The following is a 23,954-nucleotide window of genomic DNA, read 5'->3' as shown; positions in this document are numbered from 1 at the left end:
CGCCCACCACCACACCTGGCTAATTTTTGTATTGTTAGTAGAGGCGGGGTTTCACCATGGCTAGGCTGGTCTCGAACGCCTGACTTCAGGTGATCCGCCCGCCTCAGCCTCCCAAAGTGCTGGGATTACAGGTGTGAGCCACCACGCCCCCGGCCACTTTCCTCTCTTTCACTTCCCCTATTTAAGCTTTTACTAAGTCTGTACATTTTACCTTCTAAATATCTATCAATTCTACCCATTTCCTACCATCACCATAGCCCAAACTGTCACTATTTCTTCTCTTTACCAATTACCTCAGCCTCTTATTAATTCAGCCCCCTTCCCACAAACACAAAGCGAGTGGGATCCTTTCAAAATGAATATATGACATCCTCCTGTTAGAAACCCTTAGTAGCTGTAAGACCCTTTGTGGTCTGGCTGCTCCCTACCTCTCAGCTTTATGTCATACCACTTGTCCCCTCATTCTATCCCTTTGGGTTAAATTGGACCTTTTTCATTCCCTATACTCACCAGTCTCCCCTTTTCTCCAGGGTCTTTGCACATGCTGTTCTCTCAACCTGGAATGCTAACCCCTCACACCCCCCTTACTTTCAGTTAACTTGTAATTATCTTTTAGATCCCCTTTTATGCTTCTTCAGAGAGCCATTTCCCATCCTCCCTGACTAAATTATGTCTTCTTTAAATCTGTTTTTTGTTTTTTAAAGAGACAGGGTCTCTGTCTGTTGTGTAGACTTGAGTGCAGAGGCATGATCATGGCTCACTGCAGCCTTGATCTTCTGGGCTCAGGAGATCCTCCGGCATCAGTCTCCCCAGTAGCTGGGACCACAGGCATGTACCATCATGCCCAACAAGGTTTTTGTTTTTGTTTTTCTATTTTTTTATGGAGAGGAGGTCTCCCTATGTTGCTCAGACTGGTCTCAAACTCCTGGCCTCAAACTATCCTCCTGCCTTAGCCTTCCAAAGTGCTGGGATTACAGGCTTCAGCCACCACGCAGGGCCTATCTTCTTTATTTTTTTTTTAAAGATGGAATCTTGCTCTGTCACCCAGGCTGGAGTGTAGCGGTGCAATCTTGGCTCACTGCAACCTCCACCTCCAGAGTTCAAGCGATTCTCCTGCCTCAGCCTCCTGAGTAGCTGTGATTACAGGTGTGTACCACCAAGCCTGGCTAATTTTTGTATTTTTAGTGGAACCTGACTGGTCTCGAACTCTTGACCTCAAGTCATTTGGCCCCCGCAAAGTGTTGGGATTACAGGTGTGAGCCACTGTGCCAGGCCAGGGCCCATTTTCTCTAAATCTTTTTGTATTGCTATGTAACTTCCTAGTGACAGCTATTAACAGTTGCAGTTTTGTATTTGTTTATGTGATTGGTTAGTAGCCCCATCAGAGCAGGTATTGTTTCTGTCTCCCTAATTGCATTCCCAGTTCCATGCATAACACCTGGCTTACCTCTGACCTTTCATACTATTCTTCCCTATGCAAGCACAGTCACCCCTCCTCCCTTCTTAATACTTAACCTGTTTGTTCTGCCCAGACTCATAGCTTTGATTTCCTCCTCTGTCACAGCTAGTTTTTTAGATGTTACCTCCTCAGAGAAACCATTTGTACTCAAAAGTAAAGTAGTTCGTACTTAGAGTAATTCCCCCCTCCCCACCAATAACACCCTGTTTATTTCCTTTTTCATGAACTATAATTTTTATGTACTTGTTTATTATATATATGTCTTTCTACTAGAGTTTAAGCTTCCTGAGAGCAGAGGCTTTGTTTGTCTTGTTCTTTGGGGTAACCCTAGCCCCTAACAGTGCTTATGGTAGGCATTCAATAAAATGTTTTTTCCACATCAGATGGGTCATGTGCTGACTTTTCACAAAGTTTGAGAGACACATCTCACACATGAGTATGAAAACCCAATCATCATGCTTATGAACTACGAAGGGTAGAATCTTTGGATTAATGAACACCTTGTTAGAGCAAGATTCTAATTTAATCAGATTCACCTGACTGAAAAATCCATGTTCTTAACCTATTTTTTGATTGCTTAAAATAATACGGATTATATCAAAATTAACTGTAATATATTAGTTGTTCTATGCACTTTTACGTGTATTAACTCATTTAATCTTCATTTTACACATGAAGAAACAATAGCACAGAGAGGCAAAGTAACTGGCTTAAGGTAACATGCAAGAAAGTGTCAGGACGAAGATTCAAACATAGCTAGTCTCAACCTAGAACCTGTTTTTTTTTTTTTTTTTTTTTGAGACGGAGTCTCGCTCTGCCGCCCAGGCTGGAGTGCAGTGGCGGGATCTCAGCTCACTGCAAGCTCTGCCTCCTGAGTTTACGCCATTCTCCTTCCTCAGCCTCCCAAGTAGCTGGGACTACAGGCGCCTGCCACGTCGCCCGGCTATTTTTTTTTTTTTTTTTGTATTTTTAGTAGAGACAGGGTTTCACCGTGTTAGCCAGGATGGTCTCGATCTCCTGACCTCGTGATCTGCCCGTCTCGGCCTCCCAAAGTGCTGGAATTACAGGCTTGAGCCACCGTGCCCGGCCAGAACCTGTTTTCTTAACCACTATGCTATCCTGCATCTAGAAAAAGGAAAAAAGGGCCGGTTGCGGTGGCTCACGCCTGTAATCCCAGCACTTTGGGAGGCCAAGCTGGGTGGATCACCTGAGGTCAGGAGTTCAAGACCAGCCTGGCCAACATGGCTTAACCCTTTCTCTACTAAATATACAAAAATTAGCTGCATATGGTGGCATGCACCTGTAATCCTAGCTACCTGGAAGACTGAGGCAGGGAGAATTGCTTGAACCTGGGAGGTGGAGGTTGCAGTGAGCTGAGATTACGCCACCGCACTCCAACCTGGGTGACAGAGTGAGACTCCATCTCAAAAAAAAAAAAAAAGGAAAAGGAAAAAAGGTTAAAGGTGATTGGTCAGAATCCCCAGGATACGGTTCCTGCCTTCATGGAGCAGGAATGGATATTCTTATGGCCTATACCTCTTCAGCTCTCTGCTTAAACATCACCTTTCATAGAAGCTAATCATGAACACCTTATATACAAATAGTTTTCCTTCCCCCCCATCCCAACCTGCATATTCTTCTGCTTTATTTTTTCCAGAGTGCTTATCATGACTCGATAGCTGTTTTTGTTTGTCTCCCATCACTAGAATGTACATTCCATGAGAGCAGGGACTTTGACTGTTTTGCTTGCTGTTGTATTCCCATTGCCTAGAGCAGGTAGGGACTGGCATGCCATCAGCACTCTACATATTCAGTGAGTGAATGGTTACTACTTTTTCTCAAATGCACTACATATCTGTTGGTAAACAGATGTGTGTATTATCTACTGTTGCTGCTTTACAGTTGTGTTGCGTTGTTTGAGACTTTTTAGCAAGATTTTGTGTCATTCACCCTCATGACTTTACTGCCTTTTGTCATTAAGCTTCATTTGCCATACGGAAGCTGTTATGGTGTCCTGTTAACTATTCTTCACATCTAGGCAAGAGAGTAGAGTGAAAATAAGTGTCTTTAATGCTAATAGGTGTCTGTTTTACAAGTCTCTTATACTGACCTGTGGAGGAACAAATCAGTTGAAGTTTAGTGATCAGAGATGCAGAGTGTTTAAGGATCTGAGATGAAGTGTTTCATAACTGCCATACTTTATCTGTTGCTTCTCATTTTAAGTCTGTTACCCATTTATAGGAGGTGTAAATCACAGCTGCTTTTGTTAAACAGCAAAGAGGATTAATCTGTCCTCTCTGATTTTTGTTCCTAGTTCATGTTCTTTTTTATTTAATCCCCTGAGATCATCCTTAATTATTATTTTTCAGATGACTTGGACTTTGCAATGTATACATCCAGTTCTGAGATTTTTAAATTTAGTGCTTTCTCGCTCTCAAAAAGCTTCTTTCTCTATTGACTTTTCTACTTTCCCTACCCATAGATCCTATCATTCATTCACACCAGAACCTGTGGCCTGATGTTTCTCAAAGGGGGTTACCTGCAACAGAATCCCCTGTTGTTTATTAATAATATAGATTGAGTCTAGATTCTGCGTGTCTGAGGAGCTTCCTTGTTATTCTAATTTCTTTTTTATTTTTTTAAGGCGGAGTCTTACTCTGTCTGTCAGGCTGAAGTGCAGTGGTGCGGTCACAGCTCACTGCAGCCTCAACCTCCCAGGCTCCAGCAAGCTTCTCACATCAGCCTCCTGAGTAGCTGAGACTGGAGGCACGTGCCACCATACCCAGTGAATTAAAATTTTTTTTTTAGAGACAGGATCTCCCTATGTTGCCCAGGCTGGTCTCAGACTCCTGGCCTCAGGCGATCCTTCCCACCTTGGTCTTCCAAAGCACTGGGATGACAGTTGTTAGCCATCACACCTGGCCTCTAATGTACAGTAGAGTTTGTTTTATCCAGTGGACCCCTCCAGCTTTAGCCCCTCTTGGCCGTTCTGTATTCCCTTTTCCAGCTTAAATCTTGAAGTATTGCATATACCTGCATTCTAGACTTTCGCTTGCTATGACAGTCCCTGAATCATTTCCATTGTCTGTTTTTCCCACTCCATTACCACATCAGTCTTTGCCTCAGTAGATGTCAGTTGCCTTTCTCTTTTCTTCCAGCACCACAGCACACCTGGATGAGGATCCAAAATTACCTCTGTCCCCACTCTTGCTCTTTCTTCTCTTTCTTCATTTTCTTCTCCTGGAATGGTCTCCAGTTCTCACAACTTCAGCAAGACTCTCATATGTCTCTCTCCAGTTCTTTCTTTATCTGAGTTCTGGTTTATAGTTTGAATGGTATGCTAGATATTTTTAATTGCACATTCCACCATCTCTTCAAACTCAGTATTACTAAAACTAAATGGATCACTTTTACCCCCAAACCAAAGTCTTTTTCTCTTACTTTGGTTATGAAATAATTACTGATTTGTTTTATTTTTAATTTCAGGTTCTTCAGCAAAAGCCCTTGTCAGTTTAAAAGGTAAGAAGTATCGCATTTTTAGGTATACCATAGCTAAAAGTCTAATTCATTAAATTCATCTGGATATAGTGTTTCCCTTTTCCTTCTAAGTTATGATTCATTGTAGCTTTTCAGTATTGGTTTTCACTGATAACCTTAAATAAATATGCTTTTATAGGAGAATTGATCCTCAGTTGTTAGAAATTGTTTTTAAAAATTTCTAAAATTATTGATTAAAAACTTTTCTAATTAAACATTCCATAAATATTTAGATTAAAAACATTTGTTAAACAACTGTGCTGAGCTATATGTTAGCATAATTGTTTGTTTGTTTGTTTGTTTGTTTTTGAGACAGTCTCTCTGTTGCCCAGGCTGGAGTACAATGGTGCAATCTTGGCTCACTGCAACCTCTGCCTCCCCAGGTTCAAGTGATTCTCGTGCCTCAGCCCCCTGAGTAGTTGGGATTACAGGCATGTGCCACCATGCCTGGCTAATTTTTATGTTTTTAGTAGAGATGGGATTTCACCATGTTGGCCAGACTGGCCTCAAACTCCTGGCCTCAAGTGATCTGCCCACCTTGGCCTCCCAAAGTGCTGGGATTACAGACGTGAGCCACTGTGCCCAGCAGATTTTTTGTTTATTTATTTTTTGAGACAGGGTCTCGCTCTGTCACACAGGCTAGAGTGCGGTGACGTGACTACAGTTCACTGCAGCCTTGACCTCCTGGGCTCAAGTGATTCTCTTGCCTCAGCCTCCTGTGTAGCTGGGACCACAGGCAAATGCCACCATGCCCAGCTAATTTCTTTATTTTTTGTAGAGAGGAGGCCTCACTTTGTTGCCCAGGCTGGTCTCGAACTCCTGGACTCAAGGGATCCTGCTGCCTCAGTTTTGGAAAGTGCTGGGATTATAGGCATGAGCCACCACATCTGGCCTGTAATAGCTTATTTTTAAGAGTCTTGCTTTCACCGGGCACGGTGGCTCATGCCTGTAATCCCGGCACTTTGGGAGGCCTCATGAGGCAGGTGGACCACTTGAATTCAGGAGTTCGAAACCAGCCTGGCTAACATAGTGAAACGCCGTCTCTACTAAAAATACAAAATTAGCCGGGAGTGGTGGCAGACACCTGTAATCCCAGCTACTTGAGAAGCTGAGGCAGGAGAATTGCTTGAACCTGGGAGGCGGAGGTTGTCGTAAGCCGAGATTGCGCCATCGCACTCCAGTCTGGGTGACAGAGTGAGACTCTGTCTCAAATTAAAAAAAAAAAAAATCTTGCTTTCTAAGTAATAATGCCCTGAAATAAAAGAATGATAGTACTTTTCTCATTCTAAGAAAAAGTTTGACATGTTCCTTGGTCTCACTATTTCTTTTGGCAGGTACATTAGACTAACCCTTTTAACACAGTTCCTTTAAAATTTTACCTCTTGATTAAGATTCTAGTAGGTCAATAAATTTGGAACCGAGTTAAATATTCTCAAAGGTTCATTAGTACTTTTAGTTTTTAAAGCTACTATATTGTTCTTTGGATTGGTGATTTACCAAATTAAATCCTTCTAGCTTGAGGAGACCACTTGTCTTCCAGAACACCCCAATTTCTTTGCCGAGCAGGATCAACTCCATCCCACTTCTGTTCTTTTGCGATTCTTAAAAATTATTCCATTATTCTTTTTCTCCCAATATTAAACTCATTTCTCTCTCCCTTTTTTTTTTTTTTTTTGAGACTGAGTCTTGCTTTGTTGCCCAGGCTGGAGTGCAGTGGCACAATATCTCAGCTCGGGTCAAGTGAGTCTTGTGCCTCAGCCTCCTGAGTAGCTGGGACTGCAGGCATGCATCACCACACCTGGATAATTTTTGTATTTTTAGTAAAGATGGGGTTTCGTCATGTTGGCCAGCCTGGTCTTGAACTCCTGACCTCAGGTGATCCTCCCACTTTGGCCTCCCAACATGCTGGGATTACAGGTGTAAGCCACCATACCTGGCACTCATTCATCTTTATAAAAACATTTATATAAGTATTATGTATTTCTTACGGAAAAAATGAGAAAATGCTGATGAGCCACTAGAAGAAAATAAAAATAACCATCTTGTATATTCATCCTAGTTTTCTATGCCTCTATATAAACATCTTTTTTACAAAAATTAAACTCACCCCTCTTTATTTTCACAATATGTCTAATCATTATAATGTGTGTAATCATAATGTCTATTTGATACAACTTTTTTTCTGGTTATGTACAACTCTGAAGACATTTCTCTGAATTAAGGAAAACGAAATAACCACGCTGATTTACTTTTTCATTTTTTGTGAGGGGACAGAGACTCGCCGTGTTGTGCATACTGAAGTGCAGTGGTACTGTCTCAGCTTGCTTCGACCCTGGCTCGCTTCGACCTTCGCCTCCCAGGTTCCAGCGATTCTCTGCTTTAGCCTCCTGAATAGCTGGGACTACAGGGGTGCGCCACCATGCCCGGCTAATTTTTGTATTTTTTGTAGAGGTGGGGTTTCACCATGTTGGCCAGGTTGATCTCAAACTCATGGCCTCAAATGATCCACCCGCCTCGGCCTCCCAAAGTCCTGGAATTATAGGCATGAGCCATTGCACCTGGCCTAATTTCCTTTTTATATATCAAGTGATTCACATATTAAATCAGAAAACATTTAGAAATATGCTCTAAATACAGTCTGGCGTGGTAGCTCATGCCTGTAATCTCAACACTTCGAGAGGCCGAAGCGGGTGGATCACCTAAAGTCAGGAGTTTGAGACCAGCCTGGCCAACATGGAGAAACCCTGTCTCTACTAAAAATACAAAAATTAGCTAGGTGTTTTGGCACACACCTGTAATCCCACTACTGGGGAGGCTGAGGCAAGAGAACCACTTGAACCCAGGAGGCAGAGGTTGCAGTCAGCCAAGATTGTGCCACTGCACCCCAGCCTGGGCGATGGAGCAAGTACTGTCTCATACACAAAGAAAAAATAAAAAAAGAAATGTGCTCTAAATTCAAGGTTAGAAAGGGCTTTTTCCATTTTTGATTCCCCAGCTTTCAGAATTGTACCAAAATTTATGATATAGTTCTTGGCAAGTTGGAATGGAGAAATTATTAAAAATCCAAAAAGAAAGAAAAAGAAGCACATGTTTCAGTATGGACATTTAATACTTTCAAGATGCATTGCTTTATCAAATTATTTAGAGAGTTTGACAGAAAAATACAGAAGAGCTTTTTCATTTATAATAAATTATTATAGTAAGCATATTTTTTCCATATTGGTAAATATTTTAGATATATGGCTGTTATGAAAAAGGCAGTATTCATGGTATGAAATCCTTTGAACTAAGCCAAAATTTTATTAGTATTAATTATTTATTACAGAGGGAAGCTTATCTAACACATGGAATGAAAAGTACAGTTCTTTACAGAAAACACCTGTTTGGAAAGGCAGGAATACAAGCCCTGCTGTGGAAATGGTAAGGAGTGAGTTTTTCTTACATTTTAGAATAATTATAGCTGAGTTGTCTGTATTATTGTCATGTGTAAATTCTCGCAGCACAGTAAAAAATTTACAAGTTTTTTTCCCAACCTCATGTGTCATTAAGCACTGTTTGATCTTATTTAGATAAATTAATTTGTACCCAATGATGATCTGGTCATCATTAAGCATTTGTTCAGTAATTGTGTAATAGTTTCTTTAAATAGGAAAAACAAAAAACTACAACTTAAAATTTTATCAGATATGCAAAAAATTTTACATGGCTTCATTCAGTACCTGCAAAAATATGTATGTGTGTGTGTGTGTGTATGTGTGTGTATATATATATATATATATATATATATATATATATAAGTGGTAAGGTATTAAAATCTTGTATAGCCAAAAAGAAAAAAAATCATTGTGTAACTCAAAGGTAAGTGCATTTAGAGATGGGAAGTAGAGATGAGCATATAATTGACATGACTAACGATTTTAGGAACTCTGTTTCTCTCCTGCCCTGCCAGGTAGCCAGGAGGTTTTAAGGGTCTGTCTTGAAACAATCCTGGAGTTGGGATAGACAGCAGCAGTCGCAGTAGCCTGGGCAGCTGGCCACAATGAATGTGAGGGGCTTTCCTCACATGTCAATTCCATCATCTTCATTCCCTTCCTCCTCTGCTTGTGGTCAGGGAAGGGGGGCAGTGTAGAATGGACTTCCTGTCAGGACTATAGAGTATCAAGACTCTGAGTGGGTTTAATTTCTTTTTGTTTTTCTTTTTTTGAGACGAGGTCTCGCTCTGTTGCCCAGGCTGGTCAGGAACTCCCAGGCCCAAGCGATGCTCCCCGCTCAGCCTGCCAAGTAGCTGGGACTACAGGTGTGTGCCACCATGCCCAGCTAATTAAAAAAAAATTTTTTTTTGTAGAGATGGGGTCTCCTTGTGTTGCCCAGGCTGGTTTCCAGCTCCTGGGCTCAAGTGATCCTACTGCCTCGGCCTTCCGAAGTGCTGGGATTATAGGCATGAACCACTGTGCCCAGCCAGAGTGGGTTTAATTTCAAGGGTTTGTAGACCTGAGTGGATGTTGCCCATATGTTGTTAGCCCTCTGCTTATGTTTCTCTTCCAAATAGCCATGAGGAGTGGGAGAAGGCTTTGAAAAGGGTATGGGTCTTATTGCAATATTATTTCTTTTTCTCTCTATTAATGAAACCTCTGAACCTAGGGTGAACTGTAAAATTTTTCCTATTACAGACCCTTAAGTGTATGATGTACTTTTGGTACTTAAACAATTTTTTTAGTTCTATGGGTAATTATCAGATATCTATCATGTGTATCTTGTATTCTTATTTACAAATGAAAATTTGGTTAACGATTTTTGACAGCAGATCTAGTATAATAGTATACACATTTAGGCTTACTCTTCTAGAGTGGTTTAGAATCTTTGGCCCAGCCCAGCCCTATGCAGCAGACATATGTCACACGCCTGATTGGTATTAACCCAAGCACCAACATAATTTGAACTGGAATTTCTGGAACTTATTTTCCTATCACCACTGTCCAAGGCTGCCAGTGTACTAAGGAGACTTGGGGTTCAAGTTTTACTTTATTCATCAGCTAGGTATTTCATTCATAAGCAACTTGCATAAATACATCTTACTGCTTTCTAAATCTGAGGTTATTTATATTTGGCTTTGTGTGCTTTGTGTTGCCCATACTTTATTCTTCCATACTGCTGATAATCCAGAGTTAGCTCAGTTTTCCAAGTATAGAATTGTATTTTGGAACAAAAATGGGAGGGTTCAGCTTTTTCATTAAATGAAACATTTCTATCATAGCCTTTCAGAAATTCAAAACGAAGTCGACTTTTTTCTGATGAAGATGATAGGCAAATAAATACAAGGTCACCTAAAAGAAACCAGAGGGTTGCAATGGTTCCACAGGTATGTGTGTGCTAAAATTTCGTTTCATTGGAAAGGAAGTAAGCAAATGCTCAACCTAATAAAGTTTATATTTCTGTTACATTTTTAGTAACAAGTTCTTTTCTTTAAATTCGTACTGCTACTCTGGTCCTGTTTTAGTTACCTAGAAAACGTTATTTCTTTGATCAACTTTGAAACAGGATAGAAAGCTGGTCGTTAGTCCTACAAATGCACAATTTTCTTTTAAGCATGGAGATAGTGGAAGAATTTGGCAGCATGGAATCAATTTTTAGATTTGCACTGAAATAAGGGGGAAAAAATGTTTTACTTGATCACCAAGACAAGTACGTTGAAGACTTCCTTTATCCAAGAGATGGAGTCTCACTCTGTCACCCAGGCTGGAGTACAGTGGCGCGATCTCAGCTTACTGCTACCTCTGCCTCCTGGGTTCAAGCGATTTTCCTGCCTCAGCCTCCCGAGTAGCTGGGATTACAGGCTCACACCACCATGCCCAGCTAATTTTTATGTTTTAGTAAAGACGGGGTTTCACCATGTTGGCCAGGCTGGTCTTGAACTCCTGACCTCAAGTGATCTGCCCACCTCAGCCTCCCAAAGTGCTGGGATTACAGTCGTGAGCCACTGCACCCTGCCGAGAGGAAAATATTTAGCATGAAATCATATCTCCTTATTTATTTTTGGCATTTAAAAACTTATAGTGGACTGGGCACGGTGGCTCATGACTATAGTCACAGCACTTTGGGAAGCCAAGGTGAGCACATCACTTGAGGCCAGGAGTTCGAGAGCAGCCTGGCCACAATGAGAAAACCCTGTCTCTACTAAGCATACAAAAGAACTAGCTGGCATGATGGCACACACCTGTAATCTCAGCTACTTGGGAGGCTGAGGCATGAGAACTGTTTGAACCCAGGAGGCGGAGGTTGCAGTGAGCTGAGATCATGCCACTGCACTCCAACCTGGTTAACAGAGCAAGACTCTGTCTCCAAAAAAAAAAAGAATTAGACATGTAACAATCAAAGGAATTAAAATTAGATAAGGAAATATTAACTTTAAGGGTAATGTAATTTTTGTCTTATCCATTTTATAACTTCTGATATAATCATTCCCTGTTTCTCTTTCATTATTTTCCAAAGTCTTATAAAACAAGATTTTCTAGTGTAATAGATGGTAGAGGTGATAGTCTCAACCAAGAATTTAGCATTAGGTTTTTTTTTGAAACTGAGTTTTGCTCTTCTTGCCCAGGTGGAGTGCAGTGGTGCGATCTTGGCTCACTGCAACCTCTGCCTTCTGGGTTCAAGCAATTCTCCTGCCTTAGCCTCCTGAGTAGCTGGGATTACAGGCATGCGCCACCATGCCCGGCTAATTTGGTATTTTTAGTAGAGACAGATTTCTCCATGTTGGTCAGGCTGATCTTGAACTCCCAACCTCAGGTGATCCGCCTGCCTCGGCCTCCCGAAGTGCTGAGATTACAGGCATGAGCCACTGCTCCCAGCCAGGTTTTTTTGGGGGGGTGGGGGAGGGGACTGCATTGGCATGATCTTGGCTCACTGCAATCTCCGCCTCCCATACTGAAGTGATTCTTGTCCCTTAGCCTCTCGAGTAGCTGGGACTATAGGCACAAACCACCACACCTGGCTAATTTTTGTATTTTCAGTAGAGACAGGCTTTTGCCACATTGGCCAGGCTGGTCTCGAACTCCTGACCTCAAGCAATCCACTCACCTCAGCCTCCCAAAGTGCTGGGATTACACGTGTGAGCCACTGCACTCGACCCAAGGATTTAGCATTAAGTAAATTAAAAGCATGACCAGCAATCTACCCTACCAATAAAAACTCTTAAATGCCTTGTGATAATTTTAAACAGGAAAATATGTTCATGTTCTGTAGAATGAACAAAAATGTATCTTGAACTTCACAAAAAATGCTGTCAAGGCCAAGTGCACATAAGCATCTAATAATTTGATCTTGTAATCCCAGCACTTTGGGAGGCCAAGGCAGGCAGATCACTTGATGTCAAGAGTTTGAGACCAGTCTGGCCAACATGGCAAAATGCCATCTCTACAGTAAATACAAAAATTAGTTGGGCATGGTGGCACACACCTATAATCCCAGCTCCTCACTTGAACCTGGAAGGCAGAGGTTGCAGTGAGCCGAGATCACAGCTGTACACTCCAGCATGGGTGACAGAACAAGAGTCTGTCTCAAAAAATAGATTAACTAAAATAAATTTAAAAATAATAGGAATTTGATCTTGTTGAAACTGAAATGCAATGTGCATTTCTTGGCTAAGTTAGCTGTTGTATACAAGGTTGAATGAACAAGAAATAGTTAAGTAACAATTTTGTTAGCTAGACTTTGGAATAGCTATGTTACTAAGATAATCTAGATGATTCACAAGCATATAGAAAACTGATCTTTAAGACTGTGACACTGTCCTGTTGCAACTCTATCCACTGCCTTCCTTCCTGAGCACATCACTCCTTCTGGGACTATTTTACAGAGCCCTTTTTAGCAATGGAGAGAATTCTGAGCAATACAGAACAAATATAATGTAGGATAAACGTGATATGAGACTTCTTCAAATATGTGAAAAGTTTTTATATCCTCTGAGTTTTCTCTTTACTAGTTGTAGCATCTTTAGTTCTTTCCATCTTCCTTTACCTGACATGGCTTGTTCCCTTACCCTCCTTAGTCATATCTTCTAAATCTCTTGCATTTTGTCTATATGTTTATTTAAAGAACACCACCCAGAGCTGAAAAATTATGAAAACTAACTTTTACTAATTACTTATGTGTTGAGTCCTGTTTTAAGCACTTCATAGGTATTACTTTGATTTAATCTTCAACAACAACTATGAAATAGGTTACTGTTATATTATTTCCCATTTTGTAGATAAGAAAACAGACACAGATAAGTATCTTACTCAAGAACTCAAAGCTAGGAAGTAAAGACTGATAACAGTCAGGCAGCCTGTCTCCAGAGTCCTACTTTAAAAAGAAAAAACCCAGCTTTGTTAAGATAGACTTTACATATACAAATCATATATTTAAAGCATACAGTTTGGCTGGGCACAGTGGCTCATTTTGAGAGGCCAAGGTGGGAGGATTGCTTGAGCTCAGGAGTTTGAGACCAGCTTGGGCAACAAAGTGAGACCCTGTCTTTACAAAAAAATTGAAAAAAAAAATTGGCCAGGCATGGTGGTAGCATACCTGTGGTACCAGCTATTTGGGAGGCCAAAGTGGGAGGATCACTTGAGCCCAGGAGATTGAGGCTGTAGTGAGCTATGTTCAGACCACTGCAGTCCAGCCTGGGCAATAGAACAGAGATCCTGTCTGTTTTAATAATTTATGTTTCTGGTCTGGTGCAGTGGTGCATGCCTGTAGCACTTTGGGAGGCTAAGGCAGGTGGATGGCTTAAGCTCAGGAGTTCCAGATCGGCCTGGGCAACATGGCGAAACCCTGTCTCTACCAAAAATACAAAAATTAGCTGGGTGTGGTGGCATACTCCTGTAGTCCCAGCTACTCAGGAGGCTGAGACAGGAGAATCGCTTGAATCTGGGAGGTGGAAGCTGCAGTGAGCTAAAATTGCGCCACTGTACTCCAGCCTGGGTGACAGAGTAGGACTCTGTCTCAAACAATCAATAAAAGATTCCCTTTAACAATGTGAATCGCCGGGCGCGGTGGCTCAAGCCTGTAATCCCAGCACTTTGGGAGGCCGAGACGGGTGGATCCACGAGGTCAGGAGATCGAGACCATCCTGGCTAACACGGTGAAACCCCGTCTCTACTAAAAAATACAAAAAACTAGCCGGGCGAGGTGGCGGGCGCCTGTAGTCCCAGCTATTCCGGAGGCTGAGGCAGGAGAATGGCGTGAACCCGGGAGGCGGAGCTTGCAGTGAGCTGAGATCCGGCCACTGTACTCCAGCCTGGGCGACAGAGCGAGACTCCGTCTCAAAAAAAAAAAAAAAAAAAAAAAAAAAACAATGTGAATCTATTTTCCCATACCCAACAAGCGGGTCCTTAATATAGTTTTATATTCGATGAGCTACTAATACCCTGTATACCCTATTTAAAAATCTGGGTCAATAATGTAGTAGAAAGAAATAACACTTTTTGTGATAAGAATATAGTAATTTGGTTATTTATGCTAAACATCTCCTCACTTATAAAATTTTTCTTTTTTCTTTTTTTACATTAAAATTTTTTTTTCTCCTGAGAATGGTCACTGAGGGAAAACAAAGAAAAAGAAAAACAAAGTTATTTTTCTAAATGCAGCGTGATATCCTGAATTGGTTTCTAGAACAGAAACAGGACGTTAGTGAAAAAACTGGTAAAATCCAAATAAAGCCTGTAGTTTAGTTAATAGTATTGCACCAGTTTTGACAAATATACCAAAGTTACTATAAGATATTAATGTTAGGGAAAGCTAGGTGAAGGGCATATGGGAATATGCACTATCTTTGCAACTTGCCTGTAAATCTACAACTTTTCCAAAATACAAAGTTTATAATAAAAATTTTTAAATTTTGACCCTAACTAACCATCCCAATGTGTACTTCCCTCATACAGTGATAGCCACTATAGTTTGATTATCCTTTTGAGACCTTTTAAATATACTTTTAATGTATTCATAGAAAATATGTAATATTGTTAGATGTATATATATTTTTTCTTTTTCTAAATGTATGTATTCTAAAAATTACATTTGTAATATCATTTTCATGGTATTGTGCCATGTGTCATTCTGTAGTTTTTTTACCGTCTTTTTTTGAGATCTGGCCATGTTGATTGATTGAAATAGATAGATAGAATTCAGTGTTTCATTTCTTTTTACTGTTGAATAGTATCAATTTTATATCATTATTTATAAATTCACCCATTTGGAAGCATTTAAATTGTTTGTAAATTTTTACTTTGACAAATAATGCTGCAGTGAACGTCCTGAGCATGTTTACATAAATTTACAAGTTTTTTTCTAGGACAGATGCCTAAAATGTGGAATTGCTGGATCGTAGAATATGTACATTTAAAGTTTTTAAAGCGTACCAAATACTCTCCAAATAAATTGAATTGGGACGGTATACAGTGACTCACACCTGTAATACTAGCACTTTGGAAGCCCGAGGCGGGTGGATGACCTGAGGTTAGGAGTTCAAGACCAGCCTGGCCAATATGGCGAAACCCCATCTCTACTAAAAATAGAAAAATTAGCCAGGCGTGGTGGCACGTGCCTGTAGTCCCAGCTACTCGGGAGGCTGAGGCACGAGAATAGTTTGAACCTGGGAAGCGAAGGCTGCAGTGAGCTGCGATCGTGTCAGTACGCTCCAGCTTAGGTGACAGAGCAAGACACTGTGTTAAAAAAAATTAAAAAATAAAAAGAAATTATACTGGTTTATATATATTAGAGTTCCTATTTTCCAAATGCCTCCAACTCAGTACAGAAGCAAGCATCTAGATTTTTGCTAATCTGATATATAGAAATAGCCTATCACTTGTTTTAGTTGGCATTTTATCTAAGCAAAGTTGAGACACTTTTCATATGTTTAAAAATGATTTCTTTCCTTTTCTGTAAACTATTTATGCCTTTTCCCCATTTTTCTATTGAATTGTGGGTCATTTTGTTACTAGTTTATAAGAATTTTGTATATATTAAAAATATTGGCCCTTTGGACGTTTATAATGGCTGTAATTTTTTTTAGAGTTTATAGTTTGTCTTTTGACTCTTTCTGTCGTTTTTGACATATGGGATTTTAAAATATTTTAAGGGTCAAATATAACTTTCTTACCTTTTAATGGCTTCGAGTTTGTCATGCTTAGAAAGACCTTTTCTACACTAAAATTTATAGTTTTAGAATTCTCTCGTATTATTTCATTTTTTTGGTTTAAATCTTCAGTACATCTGGAATTTATTTTGGAATAAGGGATGAAGTAAGACTGCAACCTAGCTTTTTTTTTCCCCCAGAGGGCTACTTAGTTATCCTAGTAACATTTATTAGGTAATCCATCTTTTAAACATTGATTTAAAATGCTGCCTTCATCAAAGCTAAATTCGCATAAGTATTTGGGATTACTTCTAGGCTTTCTGTCTCTACGTCTAGCATATCTCTGTATTTGCTAGTATCAAATTATTTTGGCTGGACATGGCAGCTCATACCTGTAATCCTAGCTCTTTGGGAGGCTGAGGCAGGAAGATTGCTTGAGCCCAGAAGTTTGGGACCAACCTGGCAACATAGCAAGAGCCCGTCTCCACAAAAAATACATGAAACTAGCCGGGCGAGGTGGTAGGCGCCTGTAGTCCCAGCTACTCGGGAGGCCGAGGCAGGAGAATGGCTCAAACCCGGGAGGCGGAGCTTGCAGTGAGCTGAGATCCGGCCACTGCACTCCAGCCCGGGCGACAGCGCGAGACTCCGTCTCAAAAAAAACAAAAAACAAACAAACAAACAAAAAACATGAATTAGCCCAATGTGGTGACACATGCCTGCAGTCCCAGCTACTTGGGACTTTCAGGTGGGAGGATGGCTTGAGCCCAGGAGGTCAAGGCTGTAGTGAGCAATGTTTGCACCACTGCACTTCAGCCTAAGTGACGGAGAGAGACCCTGTCTCAAAAGAACAAACAAAACCAAAACACACACACACATGCACAAAATTGGTTTAACATGACTTTATACTATGTTTTAATGCCTGTTAAGATATTATCACATATTTTTTTTTTAAGATTTTTTTCCTTTTTTTTTTTTTGACACGGAGTCTCACTCTGTCGCCCAGGCTGGAGTGCAGTGGTGTAATCTCTGCTCATTGCAACCTCCGCCTCCCAGGTTCAAGCTGTTCTTCTGCCTCAGCCTCCCGAGTAGCTGGGACTACAGGCACAGCCACCACGCCTGGCTAATTTTTGTATTTTTGGTAGAGATAGGGTTTCACTGTATTGGCCAGGCTGTCTCAAACTCCTGACCTTGTGATTCACCTGCCTTGGCCTCCCAAAGTACTGGGATTACAGGTGTGAGCCACCGCACCTGGCCTAAGATTTTTTCCTAAATATTTTTGTGCATTTATTTTTCCATGTAGACTTTAGAATCAACTTGACTAGGGAAAAAAATGGCCTGTTGGCATTTTGACTGGGGTTGGACTAATATTATAAATTAATTTATGAGAAATGACATATCTATAGGTAACATTGAGACTACCTAAGAACTGATTGTAGTTGCACTTAGTTCTTAGTATTCCACAGACTTTAACATTTTTTTCCATATCAGTCTTGCATGTTTCTTAAGTATATTTCTACATATTTAATATTTTTTGTTTATGTCAATTTTTTTCGCTATGATAAACAGGATATAAACTCTAATGACCTGTCCAGTTATTATTTATATATAGAAAAGATAGTGATTTTTTTGAATTGTGGTTTTTGTATATCAACTTTGTATTTACCCATTTCATTAAATTTTCTTACTGTTTTTAATTGTTACAGTGGATTTTCTTGTGTTTTCAGCTACAAGAAAATGGTAGTTTTATCTTCTTTCTAAATTTTATTATTCTTACCTGATTGGCCAACTCCTTCAAAACAGTGTTATGAAATAGCAGTCGTAGTTGAAATCTTTGTCATACTAGGTTAGTGGTGGTAGTTGAAATATTTGTCATTCTGATTGTCTTTTAATATTATGATACTGGTTTTTGGGTTGGAGTGGAGAGAAATGTTTTACTAGATTAAAAAAGTATCCATCTAAGCCGGGCGCTGTGGCTCACACCTGTAATCCAGCACTTTGGGAAGCTGAGGCAGGCAGATTACCTGAGATCAGGAGTTCGAGACCAGCCTGGCCAACATGGTGAAACCCGGTCTCTACTAAAAATACAAAAATTAGCTGGGTGTGGTGGTGCACGCCTGTAGTCCCAGCTACTCGGGAGACTGAGGCAGAATTGCATGAACCCGGGAGGCAGAGGTGCAGTGAGCCAAGATTATGCCACTGCACTACAGCCTGGACGACAGAGCAAGACTCTGTCTCAAAAAAACAAAACAAAACAGCAATAATCAAAAATAATCAGAGTGTTTAAAACAGCAACAAAAATTCCATGTTGAATATTGGTGAATCTTTTTGAGTACTTAAACATAATTTACCTTTTGCAAATTTTTTCAGGGTTATAAATGTTCATTTTTACTTAATGGAGCTATAAATTAATCTCTCTCTCTCTTTTTTTTTTATTGTATAGAAATTTACAGCAACAATGTCAACACCAGATAAGAAAGCTTCACAGAAGATTGGTTTTCGATTACGTAATCTGCTCAAGCTTCCTAAAGCACATAAATGGTGTATATACGAGTGGTTCTATTCAAATATAGATAAGTATGTATCATGGCTTATATTATGAATATTACTTGAATCGTAAATTTAAGTTTTTCAAGTGTTTTAAACTACAACATTTTCTATAGGTCTATTTTGATCTTATTTTTCCCTGAATTCATTTTTCTATTCCACATTCCAGTTGGATTTATTCTGTTTGTTATAGTTTTCTTCCCCATTATCCTTGTTGGGGAAGAAAACTATACATTTTTGTGAAGAATTGATTAGAGTATAATTTCTGTGTTATAATTTTTAAAGACTATGGAGTAGAGATACCTTAAAACACCATTATTTGCAATGAATGAGATTCATTTTATAATTGAGATGTTAAGTGTTGGTATAATCATAGAGAAACCATTACTAATGGTAAAAATGGCTTAAGATTTTTAGGAGGGTAGTCTTTCTAGTTTGGATATGGTACTTAAGCACATTAGGTATACACATATGCTTAAGTATAACATAGTATGAGATTTGACTGAAATACAGTTATTCAACAATGGAATTTACTGAGGAAAAGTTCTTATTTATAATCCTTCCTCATATGCCAGTCATTGCTGCTTGCTCTGCTGGATATTTATGTTTACTTCCCTTCTCTGTTTTCTATACCAGTTGCCTACTCTGGAGCTTGTGAATCTCATGAATGTTCATATGTGAGCCCAAGGCATTGATGTATCATTGCCAACACTGGTTCCTGGTTTCCCAGACTCATGAATAGAATTGTTTTATTTTTGTCCATAGGCTTAAGAGAGTTTTCAGGGTGTCTCAGTGTGATCTGAGTTCTTCTGGGATTCCCCCAAGCTAATCTAACCCTCTAGAGTCCTCCAGTGTCCCAAGACTGGTTTAATTCAAGAGAGGACTCCTTGGTGATGGTATTCCTTTGGGACAAAGATACTTTGTAGCTGCCTTGGTTTATCTTCACCTGATATAAGGCCAGGGCCAGGATAGCCTCCCAAAGGATATATCTGTATAAGAAATTGAACAAAAATCAGTGTCTTTTAGAATCACAACACAAATAATATTTCTTGAACAACTTTTACACATTAGATGTTTCACAAATGCCAAGGATTTAGTTTTAGCACTTTGAATTTGTGCCAGTTTTTATGTATATGGGGTAGAAATGAAAGTTTAGCATTTTGTGATTTTATGTGTTTTAAGAAAGTAACACATTGTATGTAACCATTAAAATACGATTTCTGTTTTACAGACCGCTTTTTGAAGGTGATAATGACTTCTGTGTATGTCTAAAGGAATCTTTTCCTAATTTGAAAACAAGAAAGTTAACCAGAGTAGAATGGGGAAAAATTAGGCGGCTTATGGGAAAACCACGGAGGTAAAAATAATGTTTTTGTTTTTGTTTAAAATAAATTCAAGCTAGGAGCAGTGCATGTACTTATAATCCCAGTTACTTGGAAGGCTAAGATGGGGTATTTGCTTAAGGCCAGGGGTTCAGGGCTGTAGTATGCTGTGATTACACCTGTGAATAGTCACTACACTCCAGCCTGGGCAACACAGTGAGAACCTTCCTCTAAAAAGAATTAAAAAATAAAATCAGTAAAAGTTGTTAGTATCATTACTACATTGATTTTTTTTAATCTTTGAAATGACTAGTACCAAAACATAACTTTTCAGAATAATTATGTATTAAATATATCCTGTTAACCAACTTTAATGTAGGTGCTGTTTATGCTTATGTATCTTATAATTAAATGCACAATTTCATTTTTGTTAGGATCACAGGTTTTGAACATAATTTTTTTGTTTTACGTTACCTATGTCCCTCTGTGTTCCAAAAAATACTTGAGTGTCCTAAAAAGTATTTAAGGATACTGTAAAGTTCTGTGTACATTTTTGTTATCTTTTGTGAAATCCTTTATCATCTCAGGAGCCTTCCCAGAAATGCCTATTTTACTTTATATAAAAGTAGAAGACAAATTTATCTAATATGTTAGTTCCTGGGAATTCCTCTTCATGCGAAATGATTTTTTCTTTTCCAGTGTTATCCTGGTAACACATTGGAAAACCCTATATTACTTTTGAGTGAAAATTGGAAATATGTTAGAAGAAGAATTAGATCATTAGTTCTCACATTATGTCTATCTGCCTGGTAAAAAGTATGTGCAAGACTTTTTCATTTTAAATGGTGGGAAAGTTCAAGGAAGGTCTGTAAATATAAAGTGATTTGGTCAAATAGAAATGGAATTTAGATTTAATGATCTCTTTAGATGGTGATGAAATACAAAGAGAACTTTTAATTAAACTGCCAATTTGTATTAAAAGATGACCTTGATGGTGATGTTTTTAATATTTCTTATAATAACAAAATTAAAGTTTGGTATGTTATTTAGTGTGTTTCATACTCATAATTTATGGCCTTTGGTAATTACAGTAGGCCATTTGGTGGCTTTTTGCTGTCATTTTGTGTGTTTGAGCAAATTGAGTTACACTATTTCTAATTATTGTCCATCAGAGTGAGATATTGGTCACTATTTACTGTTTTGTCATAATTCTGTAGTTTGGGTGTCATAATATTTCTCTTGTTAATTTATCTTCTATTCTCTTACCATAACATTATTTAATCTTACAGTCCTTTAATTCATCAAGGTTAATTAATAGTTGAAGTCTTTTCTCAATAAAATATGTAGTTTTTCTTTCTTTGAGGAAAGCTAGGTATAATACAAATTATTGATACAGTAAACCTTAAAATATCTTAATTTGAAAAATCAATTGGTGAAACTCCATCCAGTTGGAAGGCAAAAAGGAAGAAACAAAGAGAGATAAACCACCAGGAAGGAACTTAAGAGGAAATGTGCAAGATACATATGAACAAATGTTAGGACATACAGGATCTTGGAAAAGAAGACTCAGCATCCTAAATTAGTCTATAAGTTAAAATCAGTCCCAATAAAAATATTAACAGGCCTTTTTTGTTTTTGTTGAGACGGAGTCTCGCTCTGTCACCCAGGCTGGAGTGCAGTGGCATGATCTCGGCTCACTGCAACCTCTGCCTTCTGGGTTCAAGTGATTCTCCTGCCTCAGCCTCCCGAGTAGCTGGGATTATAGGTGCTCACCACCACACCCAGCTAATTTTTGTGTTTTTAGTAGAGACAAGGTTTTGCCATGTTGGCCAGGCTGGTTTTGAACTCCTGAACTCAGGTGATCCACCCACCTCAGCCTCCCAAAGTGTTAGGATTACAGGTGTGAGCCACTATGCCTGGCCTCTTTTTTTTCTCTTTTTTTTTTTTTTTTAAGTTAGATGAGTTAATTCTAAAATTCACATTTAAGAGGGGAGAAATCAAGCAGGAAAATTCTGAAAAAGCAAAGTAAGAGAGACTCCATTTTAAAGAGCATTTTAAAATAGATTATAAAGTGATCATAATTAAAGCAGAGTAGTAGTGGTGCATAAATAGAAAAAGAATGAAAAAGAAGAAAATCTAGATACAGTCACAGATGTCTATGGGAATTTAGTATAATAGTTGCAATGGTTGCCTCTCAAGTACATGGTGAAGAAGAGGATGGATTGTTGGTTTAATGGAAATCGAGACTACTGTTTAGTAGTCTATAGAAAAAAACAAGTTGTTCTCAGGCCTTACAATATTTGAAAAGGATTGAAGATTTAAATTTTTTTTAAAATGAAAGAATAAAACCACAAGAGGAAAACATAGGAGAGTTTTACTTAATCCTGAATTGGAAAAGGCCTTTCTCTCTCTCCCTTTTTTTTTTTTTTTGATATGGGAATCTTGCTCTGTCGCCCAGGCTGGTGTACAGTTGTGCAATCTTGGCTCACTGCAACCTGCGCCTCCTAAGCTCCTACCTCAGCCTCCTGAGTAGAGTAGCTGGGACTACAGGCACCCGCCACCGTGCCTGGCTAACTTTTGCATTTTTGGTAGAGACGGGGTTTCGCCATGTCGCTCAGGCTGGTCTCAAACATCAGACCTCAGGCAATCCGCCTGCCCGGGCCTCCCAAAGTGCTGGGATTATGGGTATGAGCCACCATGCCTGGCCTGAAAAAGCAGGCTTCAAACCTAGGAGCCATGAAAGAAAACATTAATAAATTTGACTATACAAAAATAAGAACATTTTACATGGCCAAAAACAAAAGCCCATAAATAGTTGAAAGATAGTGACAGAAATATCCATCACATCTTATTACAGAGAGCTAATTCCCTACTATATAAAGAACTCCTATCAATAAGAAAATGTCAGGTAACCGATAATAAAAATGATTATAAATAGATGATTCAGGCTGAGTGTGGTGGCTCACACCTGTAATCCCAGCACTTTGGGAGGCTGAGGCAAGGAGGACTGCTTGAGCTCAGGAACTCAAGACCAGGCTGGGCACCATGGTAAGACCCCAACTCCACCAAAAAAAAAAGAAATTCAAAAATTACCCGGGCATGGTGGCATTCACCTGTAGTCCCAGCTACTCGGGAGGCTGAGCGGGGAGGATTGCTTGAGCTCTGGATGTTGAGGTTGCAGTGAGCCGTGATCATGCCACTGCACTCCAGCCGGGGCAGCAGAGCAAGACCCTGCCTCAAAAATAAGTAAATAAAATAAAAATAAAATTAGCCTGTTGGGTGACACTTGACTGTGGTCTTAGCTGCTCATTAGGCCAAGGTGGGAGGATCACTTGAACCCAGGACTTTGAGACTACAGTAAGTTATGATTGCCCCATTGCACTCCAGCCTGGGCAATAAAGGGAAACACTGACTGTTTAAAAAAACAACAGCAACAGATAATTCATAGGAAAGGAAAAAGAAATGGCTCTTGTAAATATGAAAAAATTTCCATTTTACTCATAATGGGAAATGCAAAATCAAAGTTTGCTGAGATACAGTTTTTGTTTTGTTTTGTTTTGCTTTGTTTTTTTGAGACAGTGTCTCACTCTGTTGTCCAGGCTGGAGTGCAGTAGCATGATCTTGGCTCACTGCAACCTCTGCCTCCCAGGTTCAAGCAATTCTCCTGCCTCAGCCTCCTGAGTAGCTGGGATTACAGGCACCCGCCACCATGCCTGGCTAATTTTTGTATTTTTAGTAGAGACAACGGTTTCACCCTGTTGGCCAGGTTGGTCTTGAACTCCTGACCTCAGGTGATCCGCACACCTCGGCCTCCCAAAGTGCTGAGATCACAGGCGTGAGCCACAGCACCCAGCCAAGATACTGCTTGTAACTATCAGATGGACAGAGTTCATAAAGGTTTTAATGTGTTGGGTTAGTAATGGCATGGTTAGTCATACGTATTACTAGTGAGAGATTAATTTTATATAATCTCTCT

General features: G+C 39.6%; 1 protein-coding gene and 1 non-coding gene across 4 annotated transcripts in view; one reads left to right on the top strand and one right to left on the bottom strand.

The window, feature by feature from the left end:
- Window positions 1-23,954, top strand: part of LIN9 (lin-9 DREAM MuvB core complex component) — an 88,690-nt gene that overhangs the window by 3,760 nt on the left and 60,976 nt on the right. For 2 of the 3 annotated variants that reach the window (XM_077938773.1, XM_015115129.3), the window contains exons 2-6: window positions 4,946-4,978; window positions 8,322-8,416; window positions 10,251-10,355; window positions 18,553-18,686; window positions 19,888-20,013. In XM_077938773.1, the coding sequence (XP_077794899.1) occupies window positions 4,946-4,978; window positions 8,322-8,416; window positions 10,251-10,355; window positions 18,553-18,686; window positions 19,888-20,013 (493 nt within the window). The remainder of the gene's footprint in view (window positions 1-4,945; window positions 4,979-8,321; window positions 8,417-10,250; window positions 10,356-18,552; window positions 18,687-19,887; window positions 20,014-23,954) is intronic. The other variant, XM_028826173.2, reaches the window with a different exon arrangement.
- LOC114675400 (small nucleolar RNA U13) lies at window positions 1,837-1,936 on the bottom strand. The gene has a single exon (XR_003726432.1). It is a non-coding gene; the product is annotated as a small nucleolar RNA U13 (small nucleolar RNA).

The sequence above is a fragment of the Macaca mulatta genome, chromosome 1 (assembly GCF_049350105.2).
Source record: "Macaca mulatta isolate MMU2019108-1 chromosome 1, T2T-MMU8v2.0, whole genome shotgun sequence".
Lineage (NCBI taxonomy): Eukaryota > Metazoa > Chordata > Mammalia > Primates > Cercopithecidae > Macaca > Macaca mulatta.
This window is presented reverse-complemented; position numbering and strand designations above follow the sequence as displayed.